The 20015-nt window shown below is 42.3% G+C and overlaps 1 protein-coding gene across 1 annotated transcript; it reads left to right on the top strand.

The window, feature by feature from the left end:
• The first annotated feature begins 1488 nt into the window (after positions 1–1488).
• LOC141371919 (uncharacterized) lies at positions 1489–16614 on the top strand. The gene is given in 3 exon segments (XM_073890148.1): positions 1489–1926; positions 13703–15589; positions 15592–16614. Coding segments are annotated over 3 exon segments (2187 nt in total). The 5' UTR covers positions 1489–1868; the 3' UTR covers positions 15834–16614.
• Positions 16615–20015: the final 3401 nt, after the last annotated feature.

Genomic DNA, 20015 nt, shown 5'->3' with positions numbered 1-20015 from the left:
AATAATTGGATTGGGATTAAACATGGACTCTAATCTTAGTTTTGCCATTTGCTAGTTCTGAAACTTGAAGCATGTCCTATCTTGCGCAAGTAGTAGGGCCCATAACACAACAATTAAGGATGTGAGCTCCTCTAGCCAAATCATGGGTAACCTTATTTAACCTCTCTGAGACCGTTTCCTCATCTGTAAAATGAGGTTAATAATAATGACTTCATTTATTCAAAAATTATTTGATAATCTACAACATGCCAGTCTCTGTTGGAGCTTATGTTTTGAAGTAAAATGTGCTAAGCACATCTGATAAGGACTACCAGGAATAAATGCATAGTCCAACAAAATTAGGTTTATTCATCCACCGCAACAAGGTAGACCATTACCAGCAGTAACCTGGAGCATCTCACAAAGAATGAAACAGAGTTATTGCAGGATTTTGAGAAAAAGTAAAATTTTAGGTAACATTTTATGAAACTGTTTTGATAGACTCAATGCAAGGCTGGTTTGCATTAATTCTGTTTTTTTTTTTTTTTTTTGAGAGAGAGAATCTTAAGCAGGCTCCCCGCCCTGTGTGGAGCTGACCTGAGTTCCACATGGGCCACAGGGCTCCACATGGGGCTTGATGTCATGACCCTGAGATCATGACCTGAGCAGAAATCAGGAGTCAGATGCTTAACCGAGGGAGCCACCCAGGCACCCCGGCTTGTCTGGATTAAAAAGTAGATTCAGGGTCCTGCTTTGTTTTTGAAATCTCAAAGTCACTGTAAATGTGATACGTTGTGTGTGAAAATGCTGTACCTGGAGCTCTACAACTATTGTTTTTGTTGAAGGTGGCTCCGATCCTCCAGGCAAGAGTGGAGCATTTACTTATCCTGACAGTGATGTCAAACAGTTTCTGACAGTCTCTGATTTTAGCAGAGAAGATTTCTTGGTGATTTTTTTAAGTGGGAGTAACAAGGCGAAGATATCATTGAAAAGAAAGCAGTAATTATTCAAAGAGGATCATGGTGAAACTTTACAGCTGCAGTATGATTTTGGGAGAAATATTTGCTGTTAACTTTGCAGCAGGCTCTATCAGTGTCCTCTGAGTCTGGCCTATGGCAGAGCCGATTTTTGCTTTTTCAAATGAGATAATACATGTAAGGTGCTTAGAAGAGTGCCTAGCACACGGTATGTGTTTAACAGTCATTGTCTATCGCCATCCTGAAATGAAGGAGTCTGATTTTCCTGGGGCTCTATGATTTTTCATCACGGTTTAAGAAAAGATGGTAGGAACCTGCCTTTCTCCTTTGCTGAGGCACTTCGGTGCATGCAAATTACTCAGGTATACCCCAGTTACTGGGGCGGCGTCCTGGAGACTCAGACCAGCCCAGCCCGGAAGACCCGCCCACGTAGAGTCACGTGGACCGGCTCTAGCCCCGCCCCCGCCCCGAGTCCGCGCAGCCGCAGACGCATCTGGGGAATGTCCCCGGGGAAGGAGCGCTTCCCGCGGGGCGGAGAGCCGCCGAACCGTAGTTCCTCCGGGATCGGTGTCGGGACCGGGTAGTTGGTGCCTTTAGCTCGGGGCTGGTGGGCCAGGCCTGGCAGGTCCCGAAGTTTCCCAGGGCCTTGCTCTGTCACCTTCTCAGGTGCGGCAGCTGTTGCCCGCGAGCGGCGCGGGGGTCCGGGCGCCGACGCCCCTCCAGGCCCCGGACCTGCGGTGCGTCTCCGCGGGTGCTCGGCCTCTGCGGCCGGGCCTGGGAGCCCGGCGGTAGGGGCTCCCCGGAGCGTGACGGGGTCCGGCCTGGGTTCCAGAGGCCGCAAGGAGGCGGGTGTCCGCAGGGAGGGCCCCTGGGGGAGCGGACCAGCGGTGGCGGGGCCGCGGAGCCCGCGTGATGCCCGGGCGACCGCAGCACCCCGCGCTGGCGGCGACGACTGTGCAGGGAGAGAGAGGTGAGACAGTGACCGGGTGGCGCGTGGGGGTGCTCTGCACAAAAGATTCACAACAGCCGCGTTTCGGTGCGGAAGAGGAAAGAAACATTATTATTACTATAGGAACTAACAAAAACCGAAGAGGAAAGGAATCTGCACATAGATGAGAGCAATAGTAGGCAGTAAAGGAGAATAAGGCAAAGCTGCATCCGCCCGGGTGCTTACCACATCCAGCCTCATCAGCTGGGGAAGCCCCATGGAGACGGCCAGGCTGGAGTCCCGGCTGGGAGCCCCGGGCAGAGCGTCCTCCCCTCGGCTGAGACTTGCCACTGACCGTCCCCATAAGGGCCACATTCAGAGGGTGAATAACAGGGTCTGCAGTCAAACATTTGTTCGCCTACGTGCAGTTCGGAGCAAGCTGCGTTTCCATGTTCTCGTGTTTTTGTATTTTCAAGGAGCCCGGGCTCTGTGTCTGCCTCCCCTCGGGGATTCCATCCTGGGGGGCCAGCCCCGCTTGGAGCAGGAGGGGACGTGAGACAAGATGTGTAGCTCTTGGTGTGAGGAACAGAAGGGCCCGTTCTGACCTGGAGGCCAGCCCACGTCCACTAACCAGGCTCCCGAGGTTACTCACACAGCACGAGTCTCACCACCTTCTTGAGCCTGCCTGTGTACCTGCAAGTCCAGGAGGTCAGTTATGCGGGACAAATCGCAGAAACCGGTATCTGTACAGAACAGGGGTGAGGTGCAGACGGGATGTGAGGACAGGCAGCTTCCCTTTACAGGGAGAGAAGTTTGTAGGAGCAGGTGGGAAGAAGGCGCCCTGGGCTGGGGGGCGGGGGGCCTGTAGGGAGCGCCGGTGGGAGCCAGGAGCAAAGCCCCTCCTGTGTCACTTCCCGTGACCCCTTCTCCCAGCCTTTTATCCATCGTGGCTTAATGAAAACGGCCTGGTTTGTTTAGTTGCAAATTTATCAGACAGTAAAATTGATAGGAGAGGGGCGTGCAGTTCTAACACGTTTAGAAGCGTGCAACCAAACCACCGCCACAATCAAGACGCAGAGCTGTTTCACTGACTCCGGAAACCTGCCTTGTGCTCTCCCTTTATTATATTCACACCTTTTTTCCCACCGTTAACCTCGGGCAGCCGCGGACTGGTCCCCATCTCTCTAGTTTGTCTTTTCCGGGATGTCATATAAATGGAATCTTATGCTGTATAACGTTTTCGGCCTGGCAACTGTCACTCAGCACCATGCCTTTGAGATTCCTTTGTCTTGTGAGAGTTGCTTATTGTTCAGTAACATTCCACTAAATAGATACACCAGTGTTGTTTTAATCTGTTCATCCGTTAAAGAACATTTGGATTGTTTCCAGTTTTGGGTAATTATGAATTGTACTGCTCTAAATATTCATGTACATGAATTTTTTTCTGTGAACATAAGTTTTCATTCAGCCTGGTTTTGAAAAGCAAACCGGTTTGAACTTCAGGGCTCGTTTGAGATTTATTGATTGTATGATGAGCTTAGACCAGTTAGTTACTTAACTTTTTTTATTTTTTTGAAAGATTCTATTTATTTATCTGAGAGAGAGAGCGCACAAACAGAAGGAGGGGCAGAGGGAGAGGGAGAAGCAGGGAGCCCGATGTGGGACTCATTCCCAGGACCCTGGGATCATGACCTGAGCTGAAGGCAGACGCTTAACCAACTGAGCCACCCAGGCGCCCCATTTTATTTTCATTTTTGAAAGGTATTTCCTCTCTATATAAAATTCTGAGGTGACACAATTTTTTTCTTTCTGTAAGTACTTTAAAGAGGTTGCTCCACAGCCTTCTAGATTGCTTTGTTTTTGGTGTGTTGTCTGTATTTTATTTTTAATGTGTCTTTTTTCTCTGGCTGATTTTAAGATTTTTCTCTTTGTCACTAGTTTTGACTGATTTGATTATTATATGTATTGGTTTCGTTTTCTCCATGTTTCTGTGCTTAGAATTTGTTGAGCTTCTTGGGTCTGTGGGTCTATAGTTTTCATTAAATTTGTACAATTTTTAGCTACTATTTCTTCAAGTATTTTTTCTGCCCCACCCCCCCAATCTGTAGATTTCAATTGCACAAATCCTAGTCAGTTTAGATTTGCCTCACTGGTACTCTGTTCATTCTTTTAAAAAGATGATCTTTTCTCTCTGTTTTGTTTGTTTGTTTGTTTGATTTTTGGATAGTTTTATTGCTGTCTTCAAGTTCACCAATCTTTACTTTGCAGTGTCTAATTTGCCATTAACCCATCACTGCATTTTTCATCTTGATCTTTTTAGTTTTTATCTCCGAGTTCATTTTGAGCCTTTTTAAAAAATTTTGCCTGCTATTGTCTATTTATTTTGGACATGTGGAATGTAACTACATCAGTTGTAATTCTCACATGTGTTTGTTCAGATTGGTTTTTATTGACTGATTCTTTTTCATTGTGGGTTGTGATTTTTCTTCTTTTTTTCCCTAGTAATCTTTGTTTGGATGCCAGACAGTATTAATTTTATCTTTTTGGATGCTAGGTATGTTTGTGTTCCTAAAAATATTTATGAGCTTTTATTTGGGATGCATTTAAGTTACTTGGAAACAATTTGATCCTTTCAGGTCTTGCTTTTAAGATTTGTTAAGTGGGACCAAAGCAGTTCTCAGCCGAGAGCTATTTATTCCCTCATATTAACATGACTCTTCTGTGGATTCAACCCAGTGTTTTGTGTATCATGCAGTTTTCTAGTATGGCTGTCAGAATGGGCCCTGTTTGAGCGCTGAGCACTGTTACCTCTAATACTGTTAAATAGTTCTTTTCCTGGCCTTGAGTAGTTTCCTCACATGCATATGGTGATCTCTGCCTTGCTAAATACTCAAGGAGGACCCTTTGCTGATCTCCAGAGTTCTCTACATGTGTCTCCTTTCTCAATACTCTGTTCTACAAACTCCAGCCACATGGGCCTCCTCAGACTCTGCGTTCCATCTGTTCAGTTCTTATGCATGGATTCCCTAACTCTGTGCTACAGCCTGGAAACGCTCAAGGCAGTCCGTTGGATGTATTAGTTATCCATTGCTATGTAACAAATCGTCCCGAAAACTTAAAACAACACGGCTTAAAACAACATGCATTTATTATCCCAGGGTCAGGAGTCTGAACACGGCTTAGCTGGGTCCTCTACCTCAGGGTCTTTTGCAAAGCTGTGCAAAAGATTCACTTCCTCACTTACTTCTGTGGTTGTTGCAGGATTCCGTTCGTTGCGTTATTGGACCACGGGACTTAGTTTCTTGTTGGCTGTTGGATGGGAGGCCACCCTTGGTCCCTTGCCACACAGACCTCCAGTATTGTAGCTTGCCTCTTCAAAGTCAGCAAGAGAGAGAATCTGCTACCGAGACAAAATAACATTCTTTTGTGACCTAATCATTCCCTCAATGTTGCCATATTTTATTAGTTTGAGCAGGTTACTTGAGAGAAGGGAATTACACAAGGCTGGGAAGGCCGGGGTACAAGGATCACTGAGGACCATCTTAGAGGCTGCCTACCACACTGGGCAGTTGTGGAGCTCCCCCCATCTGTGTCTGTGTCTCAGGGTCACCTTTCCTACTGGGTGTCTGGCATCTTAAAAACCATTGTTTCGTGTATTTTGTCTGCTGTCAGAATATATATTGTCTCTTCAGATTTTGTCATTGTTCATATATTTTTTGGTTGTTCCAGGCAGGAGGATACATCTGATTCTCATTATTTCACTGTGGCTAGAAGTGCAAGTCCCAGCTCAGATGCTGATTCCCATCTTTTTCAACTTACTGAAAATTGTTTTGGCCTAACATCTGGTCTATCCTAGGGGAGGTACCACATGGACTTAAAGAACTGGGAATTCAGCAGTTGTTGGATGTCATATACTAGGTATCAAACCTAGTATAGTGTCAAGGTGCTTGATAGTGTTATTCAGATCTCCTGTTTTAACTGTTTTTTTTTAAATTGCATTTGGTCAATTGCTGAGACATGGCTGTTGAATATTAAGAAATGTCCTCCTTCAGCTCTGTTAATATTCTATCTTGAAATCTATTATTATCTGACAGCATAGCCGCCCAGCCTTCTTACACTTACGGTTTGCCTGGTAAATCTGTCTCTATCCATTTATCCTTGACCTGTGTCTTCATATATGAAATATATCTCTTCTAGAAAGCATATAGTTTGTCTTATTCTGATGATCCTTGCCTTTTAATCAGGGAACTTAGATGAGGATTGGACAGACTTTTTATTTAAGAGCCAAATGGGAACTATTTCAGACATCGTGGGCCATTTAGTTTGTCACATCCACTCAACTCTGCAAAGAGTGGTAAAAAGAGTAAAGAGAGAAAGCAGCAATAAATATGTAAATGAATGGGTGCAGCTATGATCCAGTAAAACTTTATTTTCAGAAACAGGCATTGGGCCAGATTGGCCCTCAGGCATCATAATTTGTTGGTCCCTGGTTTAGACTATTTCAATTATATTAGTAATTACTAGTATGTTTGGATTTGTCTCACCATTTTATTATTCACTTTATGTTTGTCCCCTTGTTTTCCCCTGATTTTCCTTTCCTTCTATTTCATAGACTACTTAAATATTTTTAAATATTTGTTTTAAATTTTCCTATTAGCTTTTAGCTGTGCTCCTTTTCATTATTATTTTTAGTGCTGCCTCTAGGGATTACAGTATGCATCCTTAATTCTTCACAGGCTTCTTAGCATTAATGGTTCCCTTCACATTAAAACGTGAAACCTTAGGGGCTCCTGAGTGGCTCAGTCAGTTGCGCATCCAACTCTTGGTTTCAGCTTAGGTCATGATCTCAGGGTTGTGAGATCGAGCCCCGAGTGGGGCTCTGTGCTCATCAGGGAGTCTGCTTGAGATTCTCTCTCCCTCTCTCTCTGCCTCTCCCATTCTTGCTCTCTCTCTAAAATTAGTAAGTAAATCTTAAAAAAATAAAATGTGAAACCTTACAACCATATAGATCCCATTACCACACCCTCTTCTTTTGTTCTAGTTGTTTCATGTATTACCTGTACATATGTTGTGAAATGTACAAGGCAATTAGGTTATAATTTTTCCTTTAAACAGTCATATGTATGATAAAAAAAATTAAAAAGATAAAAATAAACTCTTAAAAATAAATTTTAATCTACCCAGATATTTACTATTTCTAGTACTCTTAAGTTCTTTTGGGGGATCAGAATTTCCATCTGGTATCATTTCCCTTCATCCTGAAGCACTTAATCACTTCTGCAGCGATCACATAAAAAAACCCAAGAGACACACTTGGTTGTCCATCAGTGAGCCTCGTCATGGTGAAGAGGCCGCATCCCCTGGTCGTGTTAGAGAAGTTCCGGAAACCCAGAAGTGCGCCGTTGCTGTCCCTTCTTGCCCACTGTGTCCCCACGCCCTGTCCCTCCCCCATATGTTGCAAATCCATCGCTGCTTTCTGTCCCTCCTGTCTCTCGAATCCACATTCTCACCTTGCCTCGATTTCTGGGGCATCCACACAAATATTCTTTCATGTCCATTCTGGCCTCTTCACCTCCCTGCCTACTGCCGGAGAGGTCCTTTTTACACTCCGGCGTGGCTTTGTCATCTTCTGTCTCCTCCTCTGAAATGACTGCTTCTTGCTGTCGGGTTGAAGACTGAATGCTTCTGCATGGCCTGTGAGCCCCCCGTAGCTGGTGTCCCTGGCCCCCCCCCCCCGCCCCCGGTCAGCACAGACTTCCCGGGGTGCTCAGGCCACACTGGTCTCCTTCGGTTCCTCACCCTCCCCACTTCTCCTTGCACTTCCTGTTTGCTCTGCTTTGTCGCGAAGGGGACTCCAAGCATCCTTCAGGAATTAGTTCAGCAGTGTCTCTTCAAATAAGCTCTCCTGAAACCCTGGCCGGGTCAGATGGCCTTACTAAAGACTCTCATAGCATCATATGACTCTTCTGTGTGACACTTGTCACAACTACAATTATGTATGCATTTGTGTGACTGTTGTTTATCTACTAGACACTCAGCTCTGTGAGATCAGGTACTATCCGGTTTTTTGCTCAGCACTGTATTGTCAGTATTTAGCACGGTGTTCAATAAATACATGTTGAAAGAATAAAAGTTTATTAGTTCAGTCATTTACTCAAAACAGAGATATCCTAAAGATGCTTGGAAGGAGAAAGATAATCAGTTGGCATTATTCTAATTGTCAAATGTGCCTTTTCTTCATAAAAATGATCAAATTTAAATATAAGTATTGGCTCAGTCCATCTCAGTCCTGTTTGTAAAGAGTGTTGCTGCCCAGGAAAAAATTTTTTTCTGTGATACAAACTGGTAATTGCAGTCTATTTGGGCAGTAGAGACATATGTTGCAGGTCTGTCTTCCTTTAACAAACACACTCCTGGGTTTCTCCCGTAATCTCACACGACGACCGTACACTGACCAAATGTGGGGGATTTTTCTCCCCACACCAAGCAATTCCCTGTGACACCAACTGAGCACCCTAAAAATCACTTCAGTTTTGACACTAATTAGAGTTAGCAAAGACTCCACCGGGCAGGTGCTCAGTCTCCACAAGACGGCCCCCACTTCACATGGCCCCTATGACCTCCCTCCTTGGATTCCATTCCTTGCTAGAACAGCTCACAGAATCCAGGGAAACACATATGTTGACCAGTTTAGTATATTATCAAGGATATGATAAAGGTTATAGATGAACAGACAGATGAAGAGATTACATAGGACAAGGTTCACAAGTGTCTGGTGTTTTGTTTTGTTTTTTCAGTCTTTATACTCTTTGCTTTTCAGTTTTTGAAAGTTCTATTGGTATGTCCTCTTGGAGAGTCTTTCGTCAACTGTGTCCAGTCTACTAATGAGTTCATCAAAGGCATTCTTCATTTCTGTTAGTTTTTTTTTTTTTAAGATTTTATTTATTTATTTGAGAGAGAGAGAATGAGAGACAGAGAACACGAGAGGAAAGAGGGTCAGAGGGAGAAGCAGACTCCCCGCTGAGCAGGGAGCCCGATGTGGGACTCGATCCTGGGACTCCAGGATCATGACCTGAGCCGAAGGCAGTTGCTTAACTAACTGGGCCACCTAGGTGCCCCCATTTCTGTTAGTTTTTAAAAAAATCTCTAGCATGTTGCGCGCCTGGATGGCCCAGTTGGTTAAGTGTCCGACTCCTGATTTCAGCTCAGGTCATGATCTCAGGGTCTTGGGATCGAACCCCACGTCTTACTCCCCACTCAGCACCAAGTCTGCTTGAGATTCTTTCTCTCCCTCTCCCTCTGCCCCTCCCCCTGCTTGTGCTCTCTCTCAAATAAGTACATCTTAAAAAAAAAAAACTCTTGCTTTTTTTTGGCTCTTCTTACATTGCCCATCTGTTCTTGCATGCTGTCTACTTTATCCATTAGAGCACTTACCACATTAATCATAGTAGCTTTATTTTTTTATTTTTTTTAAAGACTTTATTTATTTATTTGACACAGAGAGACACAGTGAGGGAGGGAACACAAGCAGGGGGAGCGGGAGAGGGAGAAGCAGGCTTCCCTCAGAGCAGGGAGCCCGATGCGGGGCTCGATCCCAGGACCCCGGGACCATGACCCGAGCTGAAGGCAGATGCTTAACGACTGAGCCACCCAGGCGCCCCAATCATAGTAGCTTTAAATTCCCGGTTTCATAAATCCAGCATCCCTGCCATATCTATATGTTCTATAATTTTTGTTTGTCTCTCACTACTGTATTGTAAATATGCTATAAAGGACATTACTCCTTTCCTTCCAGAAGAATCTGATGGCCTTTCCTTAACCCCCTTTTCTCTTCTCAAATAAAATTGAGGGCACTGTCCTTTGTGAGACCATCTTTTCAGGTTGTGCGTGACAATGTGAAGCTCTGATTCGCCTAATTCTCTGATTATTCCTCGGGTTCCTCATGTTTGTGCCTCTTAATAGTGGGTATCTGTGAAAAATTGTCTCCTCAATGGTGGTTATGGTTTACAGGTTGACTATCCCTCTTAGCTCTTATGCCTGTAATTATTTGAAAAGTAGGTACTATCAAACATTTACTGTCCCAAATATTAGGGTGGTGGCTTTATCTTACCTCTTTCTTTAAATAATTTCCAGGGTTTAGGTGCAAAAACAAAGGGTGGCCAGACTAATCTTGAAAAACTGCTGTCAGGGCGCCTGGGTGGCTCAGTTGGTTGAGTGTTGGACTCTTGGTTTCAGTTCAGGCTGTGATCTCATGGGTCATGGGATCGAGCCCCATGTTGTGCTCCGTACTCAGCGGGGAGCCTGCTTGAAGATTCTCTCCCTCTGCCCTTCCCCCTACTCTCTCTCCTTCTCTCTCTAAAATAAATAAATCTTACAAAAATAAAAACCCTGCTGTCATTGTGGCATTCTCAGAAGAAAGCATCTGTCCACTCACCAGACATTCATCAGGCATATTCTATGTACCAGACACTGTGCCAGGAGCCGAGGGCTCAGAGGTTAAAGACTCTAGTCTCTAATCTCCGGAAGCTCAGAGGTTAGTAAATACACTGGTGAGTGCTGTGATGGAGTAATGCAGACTCAGCATGGGAGAAGTGGTGAAGAGGGGGCTCTGAGGCTGGGTTCAATCCTGGCTCTGCCACATACTGGCTCTGCAGCCTTGCACAAATGTCTTAATCTCTCAAAGCCAGCGTGGGCCAGTGGAACTAAAATGCAACCCACATGTGTAATTTTAAATTTTCTACTAGTCATGCCTGAGAAAAGCAATAAAAAAGAGGTAAAATTAATTTTAAGAATATTTTTATCAAATCCCATATGCCTAAAACATTTTAACGATTAATCAAAATAAAACTTTATTACTGAGATATTTTCCCTTTTTTCCTTGAATCTTCAAAATCTGGTATATATTTTTACACTTGCAGTACAGCTGAGTTTGATGTAGGCATATTTCTAGTTCTCGGCCGCCACATGTGGCTGGAGGTTACTGCATGGGACTGTACAGTTTTATGCCCCTTTTCCTCATTCATAAAATGAAGATAATAATAGCTTCTACCTCCTGGAGTTCCAGTAAGGGATTAAGTGATTAGATACATGTAAAGTACTTAAAACACTGATGGTTCTAAGCATGATTAAATATCAGCTGTTACTATTTATAGGAACAATTATTTTATCATTTTATTATTATAGAGGCAATAAGAATATAGATAAGGAGCTTAGAGTAGATGATGTTAGAATTGAATCCTGAAGAATGAGCAGGAAGTAGCTCAGCAAACAGTAGGTGGTAGAAGGGGAGTTCTAGAGAAAAGATCAACACAGGCCGGGAGATGTGAGAAATTTGATAAACAGCTCGGAAGTAAACAGTGTGGTTGGATCTAAGGCACGTGTCAGAGTGACGAATGGTGAGGCTGGGTTGGCAATGGATCAAAACATTTAAGGACCTGCATCTAAAAAGTTTGAGAAGAATTTAAGGATTTGAAAAAAAAAATCAAGCTATAAGTGATATTGAGGATTGGAAAGAGGCCAGATGGGGGGCTTCCCCTGATGTCACACAGATAGTCAGTAGAAAGCTGGGATTAAAACTCAGGATTTTCTGTCTTTAACCTTTATCATCTGCTCCATCTGTTTCCTAGGGCAGTAGAGATGAACCTTGGACTCTGGAATTCGGGCTTGTGTGTAACTTGGGGCAAGTGACTTCAACACTCTGAACCTCTCCCAAAGTAAAGGTTCTGTTTTCCATTTCCCAGGCTTGTTAGGAGGATTAACTATGCCAATATTGTGAGTCAGCTTGGCATAAACTCACTAAGTATTAACTCCACACCCACAAAAGTCATTCAAGTTTCCTTCCTCTAAGACATGAAACGCTAACTCAGGAGACACACATATGCACACACATATGTGTGTGACATAATGGATAACCAGTATAAGGCACTGCTTTTAAGGACTAAAATTAGAAGTTAAAACAGTACAGTAAATACTGTGGGAGATCAGGAAAACGGGAGTTAGGAATGTCATGGGACTAGTGTAATTTGAGTGGGGCTCTAAAATATGGTCAAGAATTAGTTGGGCAAAATAAGGAAGGCAAGAAAGGCTTTGGGGGCAGGAGAAGCAATAATAAACTAGTTAAATGAGGACTGAGTGTTGAATGTTAGAAGTACAGTTAATAAAATAATTCCTCATGTTTAATGTTTGCTTATTACATGCTATGATCTGGGGTTCACACCAAAAACAGATGTTTAAGTGAAAATCTACTATTTACTGAGCATCTGGGTGGCTCAGTCAATTAAGAGGCTGATTCTTGATTTTGGCTCAGGTCATGATCTCAGAGTGGTGATAGCGAGCCCTGTGTCAGGTTCTGAGCTCAGCAGGGAATTTGCTTGAGGATTCTCTTTCTCCCTCTACCCCTCCTCCTGCTCATGCTCTGTCTAAATAAATAAAATCTTTAAAAAAAAAAAATCTCACTGGGGCGCCTGGGTGGCTCAGTCAGTTAAGCTTCTGCCTCTGGCTCAGGTCATGATCCCAGGGTTCTGGGATTGAGCCCCACATGGGGCTCTCCGCTCAGCGGCGAGTCTGCTTCTTCCCTCTCCCTCTGTGATCTCTCTCGCTTTCACTCTCTCAAATAAATAAAAATCTTTAAAAAAAAAAAAACTACTCACTGAATAGAGAGACCCTCCCCCCAGTTCTTCCTTTCAGTTGACTCAGAAGATGGGCAGTCAGGCTTCCACATACCACCTCCTCCCCAAGTACAAGGTCGAAGTATTTCATTCTGGGGAAACTAATCAGCCCAAAATAAAATGCTATAGGTGCCAACATTTGGGGGGTCATCTAATGAAACAGCCAGGCCCCTGCCCAGTAATCCTGCAGTGAAACCCGTTCCTTATGTCCTTACACACAAACACTTAACTTTCAATCAACATATTAGTAACTCACTCTTAAGTATGAACCCATAGTTAAAGACAACTTCTAGATATGCTGACACACAAAAAGAAGGGTCATCTCTCTTTGTCCTCTATGATTAATGTTTCTTATCTTTTCTGTCCATGACTGAGAGTAAAAAGAAATACATATCATTGGAAAGCCTTGAGAATTATTTTTCATTTCAAAAAAGTAAATTTCTCCCTTTTCAACCTTTTTTTCTTTAGACCTGGTTTCTGCTCTTCTTTCATTAAATGTAAAGCAATAATGTCAGCAGCAGTTATTCAACAAAGAGGGAATAGGTAAGGGTATTGCTTTGTGTAAGTCGAAAAACCAAATTTAAAAGAAGAGTTTGTTTGTTTTTTTTCAAAGATCTTATTTTTATGTAATCTCTTCACCCAACATGGGGCTCGAACTCACAACCCCGAGATCAAGAGTCGCATATTCCACTGACTGAGCCAGCCAGGTGCCCCAAAAGAAAAGGTTTTTTTAAAGAGACATTTAAAGAGCTCTTAATGGGCTTTAGGATAATAGTTTAAATGTTGATTAAGTAAGTTTTCTCACAGAAGACTCCATAAAAGCCATTTTCCTTTGATAACAGCTTTCCTTTCTTAATACCCGCTCATCGTCATGTTTTTCTCTTTTCTAATCTCTACAATTTAGCCTTTTCCCAAATCACCTTCTCTCCTGACAATGTCTGTTCCATTCTCTTTGATTACTTTGTTTTAAATCAGACCCTTTCACACCACTAGCATTTCCAGCTAACCCCTCCCTGGATTACTAGGTTACATTTATATCCCCCGTGTTGTATGTTCTCAGTATTACAATTTCATTACCCCATTCCTCACAGAACAGCTTCTCTTCTTCCAGCTTTGGACACATAGTGGATTTGTATTTTTATGTCTTTTAGGTGGCAAGTCTGGACCTAAAGCCAAGAAATCAACAGTAGAACTGCAGGACATTTTCAAAGAAGGCCCATCCCGAGGAATAAACACAGAAGAACTTAAAAAGAGAAAGTCTCTACTGGGAGATACCTGGGAGTCTAGAGAACAGTTTAAGAATCAGCACTTACACCAGGAGAAGTATCTGGGACACGATAAAGTCACCTGTATGGAAATTCCTGCCAAAGAAGGAGATACAGAATCTAATGAATTTGGAAGAGTTTTCACTCTACAATCAATAGTTTCAGAACAGAGTGATCTTATACAAGAGTGTTTTCATGAACATGGTACACATGGGAAAATCTTCAAACAAAACTCAGAGTTAATTATACAAAGGAAGTGTGATGGAAAGAAACCTTGTAAATGTGGTGGATGTGGGAAAACCTTCAGAGACCACACTGCTCTTGTTCAGTACGAAAGGACTCATACTGGAGAGCGACCCTATAAATGTAATGTATGTGGAAGGGGATTTAACCAGAGTTCCCACCTAACAAACCATCAGAAGACTCATACAGGAGAAAGGCCCTACAAATGCAATGAATGTGGGAAGTCCTTCAGTTATTGCTCAGTCCTTACTCAACATCAGAGAATTCATAGTGGGGAGAGACCGTATGAATGTACCGAATGTGGCAAGACATTCAGTCGTAGCACATACCTTACTCAGCATCAAAGAATTCACACAGGTGAGAAGCCCTATAAGTGTCTGGAATGTGGAAAGGCTTTTAGCCAGAGCACGCATCTTACTCTACATCAGAGAATTCATACTGGAGAGAAGCCTTATGAATGCAACGAATGTGGTAAAACCTTCAGTCAGAGTGCACATCGTACTCAACATCAGAGAATTCATACGGGAGAAAAGCCCTATGAATGTAATGACTGTGGAAAAGCTTTCAGTGATCACTCAGCTCTTATTCGACATCATATCGTCCACACTGGGGAGAAACCTTATGAATGTAATAACTGTGGGAAAGCTTTCAGTTACTGTTCAGACCTCATTCAACATCAGAGAGCACATACTGGAGAGAAACCATACAAATGCAGTGAATGTGGGAATGCCTTTAGTGATCGTTCAGCCCTTATTCACCATCAGAGAATTCACACTGGAGAGAAGCCCTATGAGTGTAATGGATGTGGGAAGGCCTTTGGTAACTACTCAGCTCTTATTCGACATCAGAGAACTCATACTGGAGAGAAGCCCTATGAATGTAAGGAATGTGGAAAAACCTTTAGCAGAAGGACATACCTTGCTCAACATCAGAGAAGTCATACAGGTGATAAACCATATAAATGTAATGAATGTGAGAAAACTTTCACCCAGAGTTCATTCCTTACACAACACATGAGGGTTCATACCGGAGAAAAACCGTACAAATGTAATGAATGTGGGAAAGCTTTCAGCGATCGCTCAGGGCATATTCAGCATCAGAGAACTCACACTGGAGAGAAGCCCTATGAATGTAATGATTGTGGGAAAGCTTCCGATTTCTGTTCAGCTCTTATTCAACATAAGAGAATTCATACTGGAGAGAAGCCCTATAAATGCAATGACTGCAGAAAAGTCTTTAGTGATAGGTCAGCACTTATTCAACATCAGAGAACTCACACTGGAGTGAAGCCCTATAAATGTAACGTATGTGGAAAAGCCTTCAGTCAGAGTACAAGCCTTAGAAATCACCAGAAAACTCATTCTAGTGAAAAATCCTGTAAATGCAGTGAACGTGGAAAAGCCTTTAGTTACTGCTCAGGCCTTATTCAACATCAAATCATTCATACTGGAGAGAAACTTTATGAGTGGAGTAAATGTAGCAGAGCCTTTAGCCAGAGGACAGATCTTAAAAAACATCAGAAAACTCATACTGAGGGAAACTCTACAAATGTAATGAATGTGGAAAAGCCTTCAGCCAGCGCACATATCTTACAAAACACCAGAAAATTCATAGTGGGGAGAAACCAAATATACATACTGAGTGTAGGAAAACATTTAGACAAAACTCTTCTATTCGACATGAAAAATCTCGCACTGGAGAGAAGTCCTCTGAATGCCTTGAGAGTCTGGCTACTGTGGAGACCCTTCTCAGGGAAACAGAAGGAGGGTCATGAAAACTGTTAATTAGAGTGGCCACATGGTTTAGTGGGAGGTGCCCATATCTGGGTTTTAAAGGTCCTGGGTTCCAATCTCAGCTCTGTTACCAACTAGGTCTATTACTTACTTTAGGGTAAGTCACTTTACCTCTTCATGCCTTAATTTACTCACCTAAAAAATTGGAAGGCCTGATTAATTGATCTTTGAGATCCACATTTATTTTATTTATTACCAATGCAGGTTTTTAGAGATGTGACTCTCAAATTGTGACTTATTTATTCTCCAACAGGTCTGATTTACAATGTGAGGATGTAGTAGTTATTAGGAATTCAATAAAGATAGAGACTACATGCTATTTATTACCTTTGTATTGGTCCTCCAAAATTAAACATACCATGAGTATTCAAGGAGATTAAGACATAAAATAGTATAAATTATGCTAATTATTGCAGTAGGAAGTTTGGGGCCTTGATTAAGAATATGGTGTTTGATAAATTCTCAAAAAGAATGAATCAAATTGTTGGTAAAGGCTGGCTTACCTAGAATCCACCCAAATTTAATATTGCAATATAAATTTTCTCTCTTAAGTTGAATTGGTCACTATCATGTCCCGGGTGAAAAGGAACTAGAAAACAGTTCTAAAGTCTTGAGCAGATTACCAAGAAAAGATGGAATTGGAAAATGCGTTTGTTGTTTCCATACCTTAAACATGTCAAGACCATGTGAATGAGAATAAATCTTGAGATCCCATACATCTAGAAAAGTCTGCTGGTCTCTTGTCTTTGTCCTGTGATTACAGAGATAATAGCCTGAAAATATGAAGATTTATCTCAGAAACCTATGATTTTAAGTTGACCAGTTAATCTTTTCCAAGTTTTCTGTAATGCCTATGCATTGTTTTATAATCAAACTATTTTTTAAAAGCATTTGATAACTAAACAAATTTAATGGTTTTGGAAAAGGAGCCTACTTTAGTGAATTATGCAATGGATTTAAAAACTATGAGCACAAGTAAGAGTAAGAGACTATCGTAAAGCTGCTACTTTATGACTTTTTTGTTGCTTTCTCAGCCTGTTTCCCCTTACGGCAAACACCACTCTCCCTTTGAGATACATTTCAGCCAGGCAGTTCCCACTTTCTCTTCGACTTCCCAACAATTTGACCATATGCTAACTGCAATCAGGATACCCTCCTTATTTACCTTCCTAATTTCTGCCTCTCAAACTTCATTTTATGATTTAGCACATACATAGTCTTGGATGATGATGATTCACCTTCATCAGCTGCTTTCAGCACTCATCTCTCTCTCTCTCTCTCTCTCTTTTTAAGATTATTTATTTATTTATTTATTAGACAGAACACAAGCAAGGGGAGCAGCAGAGGGAGAGGGAGAAGCAGGGTCCCCGCTGAGCAGGGAGCCTGATGCGGGACTCCATCCCATGACCTGAGCTGAAGGCAGACGCTTAGCGACTGGGCCATCCAGGCGCCCCAGCACTCATTTCTTTTTTCTTTGAATTTCTGTAGCATTTATTCACATGGACTTTAGTACTTAGTGGTTCCTTGATGTTCAGTAATCACCTTAAAGGTAGGATCCATACCTTAGAGTTTTATAACTTCACAGAAACTAAGTAGAAGTAGAAATAGAGTTGATGCTCAGTAAATCTTCACTGACTGAGGAAGCGTGCTGTAGTAACAAGACCATGATGAACACACGTGCTTTATCTCATTTGCAAGATGACTCTTCGAACTCTGTTTTGTTCAGTTCATGAATACACAACCACACTTACTTTTTAAAATATATATATTTAAAACTAGGGGCGCCTGGGTGACTCAGTTGGTTAAGCATCTGCCTTCAGCTCAGGTCACGATCTGGGATCAAATCCTGCATCGGGCTCCCTGCTCAGCGGGGAGCCTGCGTCTCCCTCTCCCACTCCCCCTGCTTGTGCTTCTTCTCTCGCTTCGTCTCTCTCTGTCAAATAAATAAATAAATAAAAACTTAAAAAAAACTAATTAAAACAAATGAAAATGTATAGTGATTATAATAAAATAAAAAATGATACTGTACAGCAGTCCTTTTTTTTTTCTTCTTCATATAGCTATTTTCAAATAGGATATGGTTCTCCGCAATAATTTCTAATGTCTATACTTAACACCACTATCCTGGGATTTTTTTAATGTGACATCCTCAATCTTCTCCAGCAAGTTGCCACTGGATTTCAGTTATGGATACCGGACTTTCACCCATAGTTATTCTGGCATTTTCTTCCATAGCTTGCTTTGAAGATAACTGCTCACTTCCTGAATCACTCATTCACTTTGGTCTCTGCTAAATATCAATTCCCCGTCTCTGTTTACAATAGAAACACGTTAGTTTTTATAAATGTAAGGTCACTGCTTCCATTTTCTCTTTACCTGAGAGTTTTAACATACTGAGGTTGTTATACATAGTTGATTTTCTTTATTGACCCCTTAGCAGCCAGGTTTGACTCTGTATTCAAAGAGGTTGCTTCCATTAGGATTATGGGTATCTCTTATAACAGGCCCAGAGCAGTGGTCATCCAGACTGTGGACATAAGCAACCCAGGCTTACCTGGGCAGGAAAATGCCAAGATGTGAGAACACAGGCTCTCAGTCATATCACTCCACCATCTTTGATGTGTGTTTCTGTCTGACATCCAGGTACCTTGTCCCTTTTCAAACTAGCAGAAGTGTAAAGACATCTCTTTTCCAGTGGGGGTATGACCTGGAAGTTTTGTGCATTATTTTACTCCTATCCCATTGGCCATAAATGGGTCATACGACTTCATGTACTGGAGCCAGAGAAGGAGCAAAGTCAGACATAGTTCAAAAGGGGAGAATGGTAATAAACAGCCAGCAGAGATCTTAGGGTGATTGTGTTCCTCATCAGTTAAATTGCAATAGAAAATGACCTGGTTTCATAAGCTCATGGGCCATGAATTCAGTCTGGAAGGTCGGCGGGCAGCTTAGATGTCCCGGTGGAGTAGCTCAATAGCAGGAAGTAGAAAGCTGAAAGTGTAGGCCAGGCACACTCTCGGAAGGAAGGTGCAGGCCATGGTCAGCATGTGCGAGATTGCCCCCCAACCAAAACGGGGAATTGAGCTAATTTCTTCATTCATTAACTTTGAGTAGGCCTTTCTTTCTGAGTGATGTGCCCAGATCTGAGCATGAAGGAGAGTCGGGACACCCCCAAAGCAAACACATTACAAAGGAAATCTAACTCTGGCTTCAAGCCAGGTGAAGGTTTGTTGCTGTTGCGTGCTCATGTGCTCGCCACTCAAATCTCCGAGCAATTGGAACATTTGTTTCCGTCCAGCTTACCTGGAAGCCAAAGTAATGATACCCATGGAAAAAGAAGTGAGACAGAGCCGAACAACTCCCTCCACAACAAGGGATAAAAAGGCCGTCACAGATGGGTAGGAGAGGTAGAGATGCAGTCTCACCAAAGCCCCACCTCTGGGGGGCAGACACACACAGGAGGAATCTCAGAGGTCTGGTAGTTGTCAGAGGGGCGGGGGACGGAGGACGGTGAATGGCATCAACTGGATGATGAGGCAGGGTAACTAGACTTAGTGTGGTGAAAACTTTGTGTGGTACACAAATACAAATTATTATGCAGTGCACCTGAAACTAATGTTATATACCAATTTTACCTCAAAACAAACAAACAAACAAACCAAAAAACAAACCAAACTTCATCTAAAACCTTATCAACTCAGACAGGGTGGTATTTGTGCAAGGACAGACAAATGGACCAATGGAACAAAAAAGGAGCACATTTTGTACTTAATAAATGGGATACAGAAGAGTATGGAAAGGCAGGACTTTTCAATAAATTGTGCTGGCATAATTAGATATCTATATGGAAAAATAATACGCCCTACATAGAAACGAATTCCAGGTACATTAATGCTGAAATGTAAAAGGCAAAAGTCTAAAGCATTTAGAAGAGAATATAAATAAATATACTGCAGACTTTTGGGTAGGAATAAGGAATAAGACACAACAGTACTAAACAGGAAAAATGGATAAATTTAATGAGATTAAATTTACACAGTATTTTAAGAATAAGTGAAACGAAGAACTTGTTCATCAAAAAGCACTATGAAAGAATGAATCTAAGTCACAAAATGGGAGAAGATATTTGCAACATTAATAACTTATACAGGACTAGCACGAAA

Source organism: Callorhinus ursinus, unplaced genomic scaffold (genome assembly GCF_003265705.2).
Source record: "Callorhinus ursinus isolate GAN/ISIS: 27379988/994484 unplaced genomic scaffold, GSC_fseal_2.0 scaffold129, whole genome shotgun sequence".
Taxonomy (NCBI): domain Eukaryota; kingdom Metazoa; phylum Chordata; class Mammalia; order Carnivora; family Otariidae; genus Callorhinus; species Callorhinus ursinus.
This window is presented reverse-complemented; position numbering and strand designations above follow the sequence as displayed.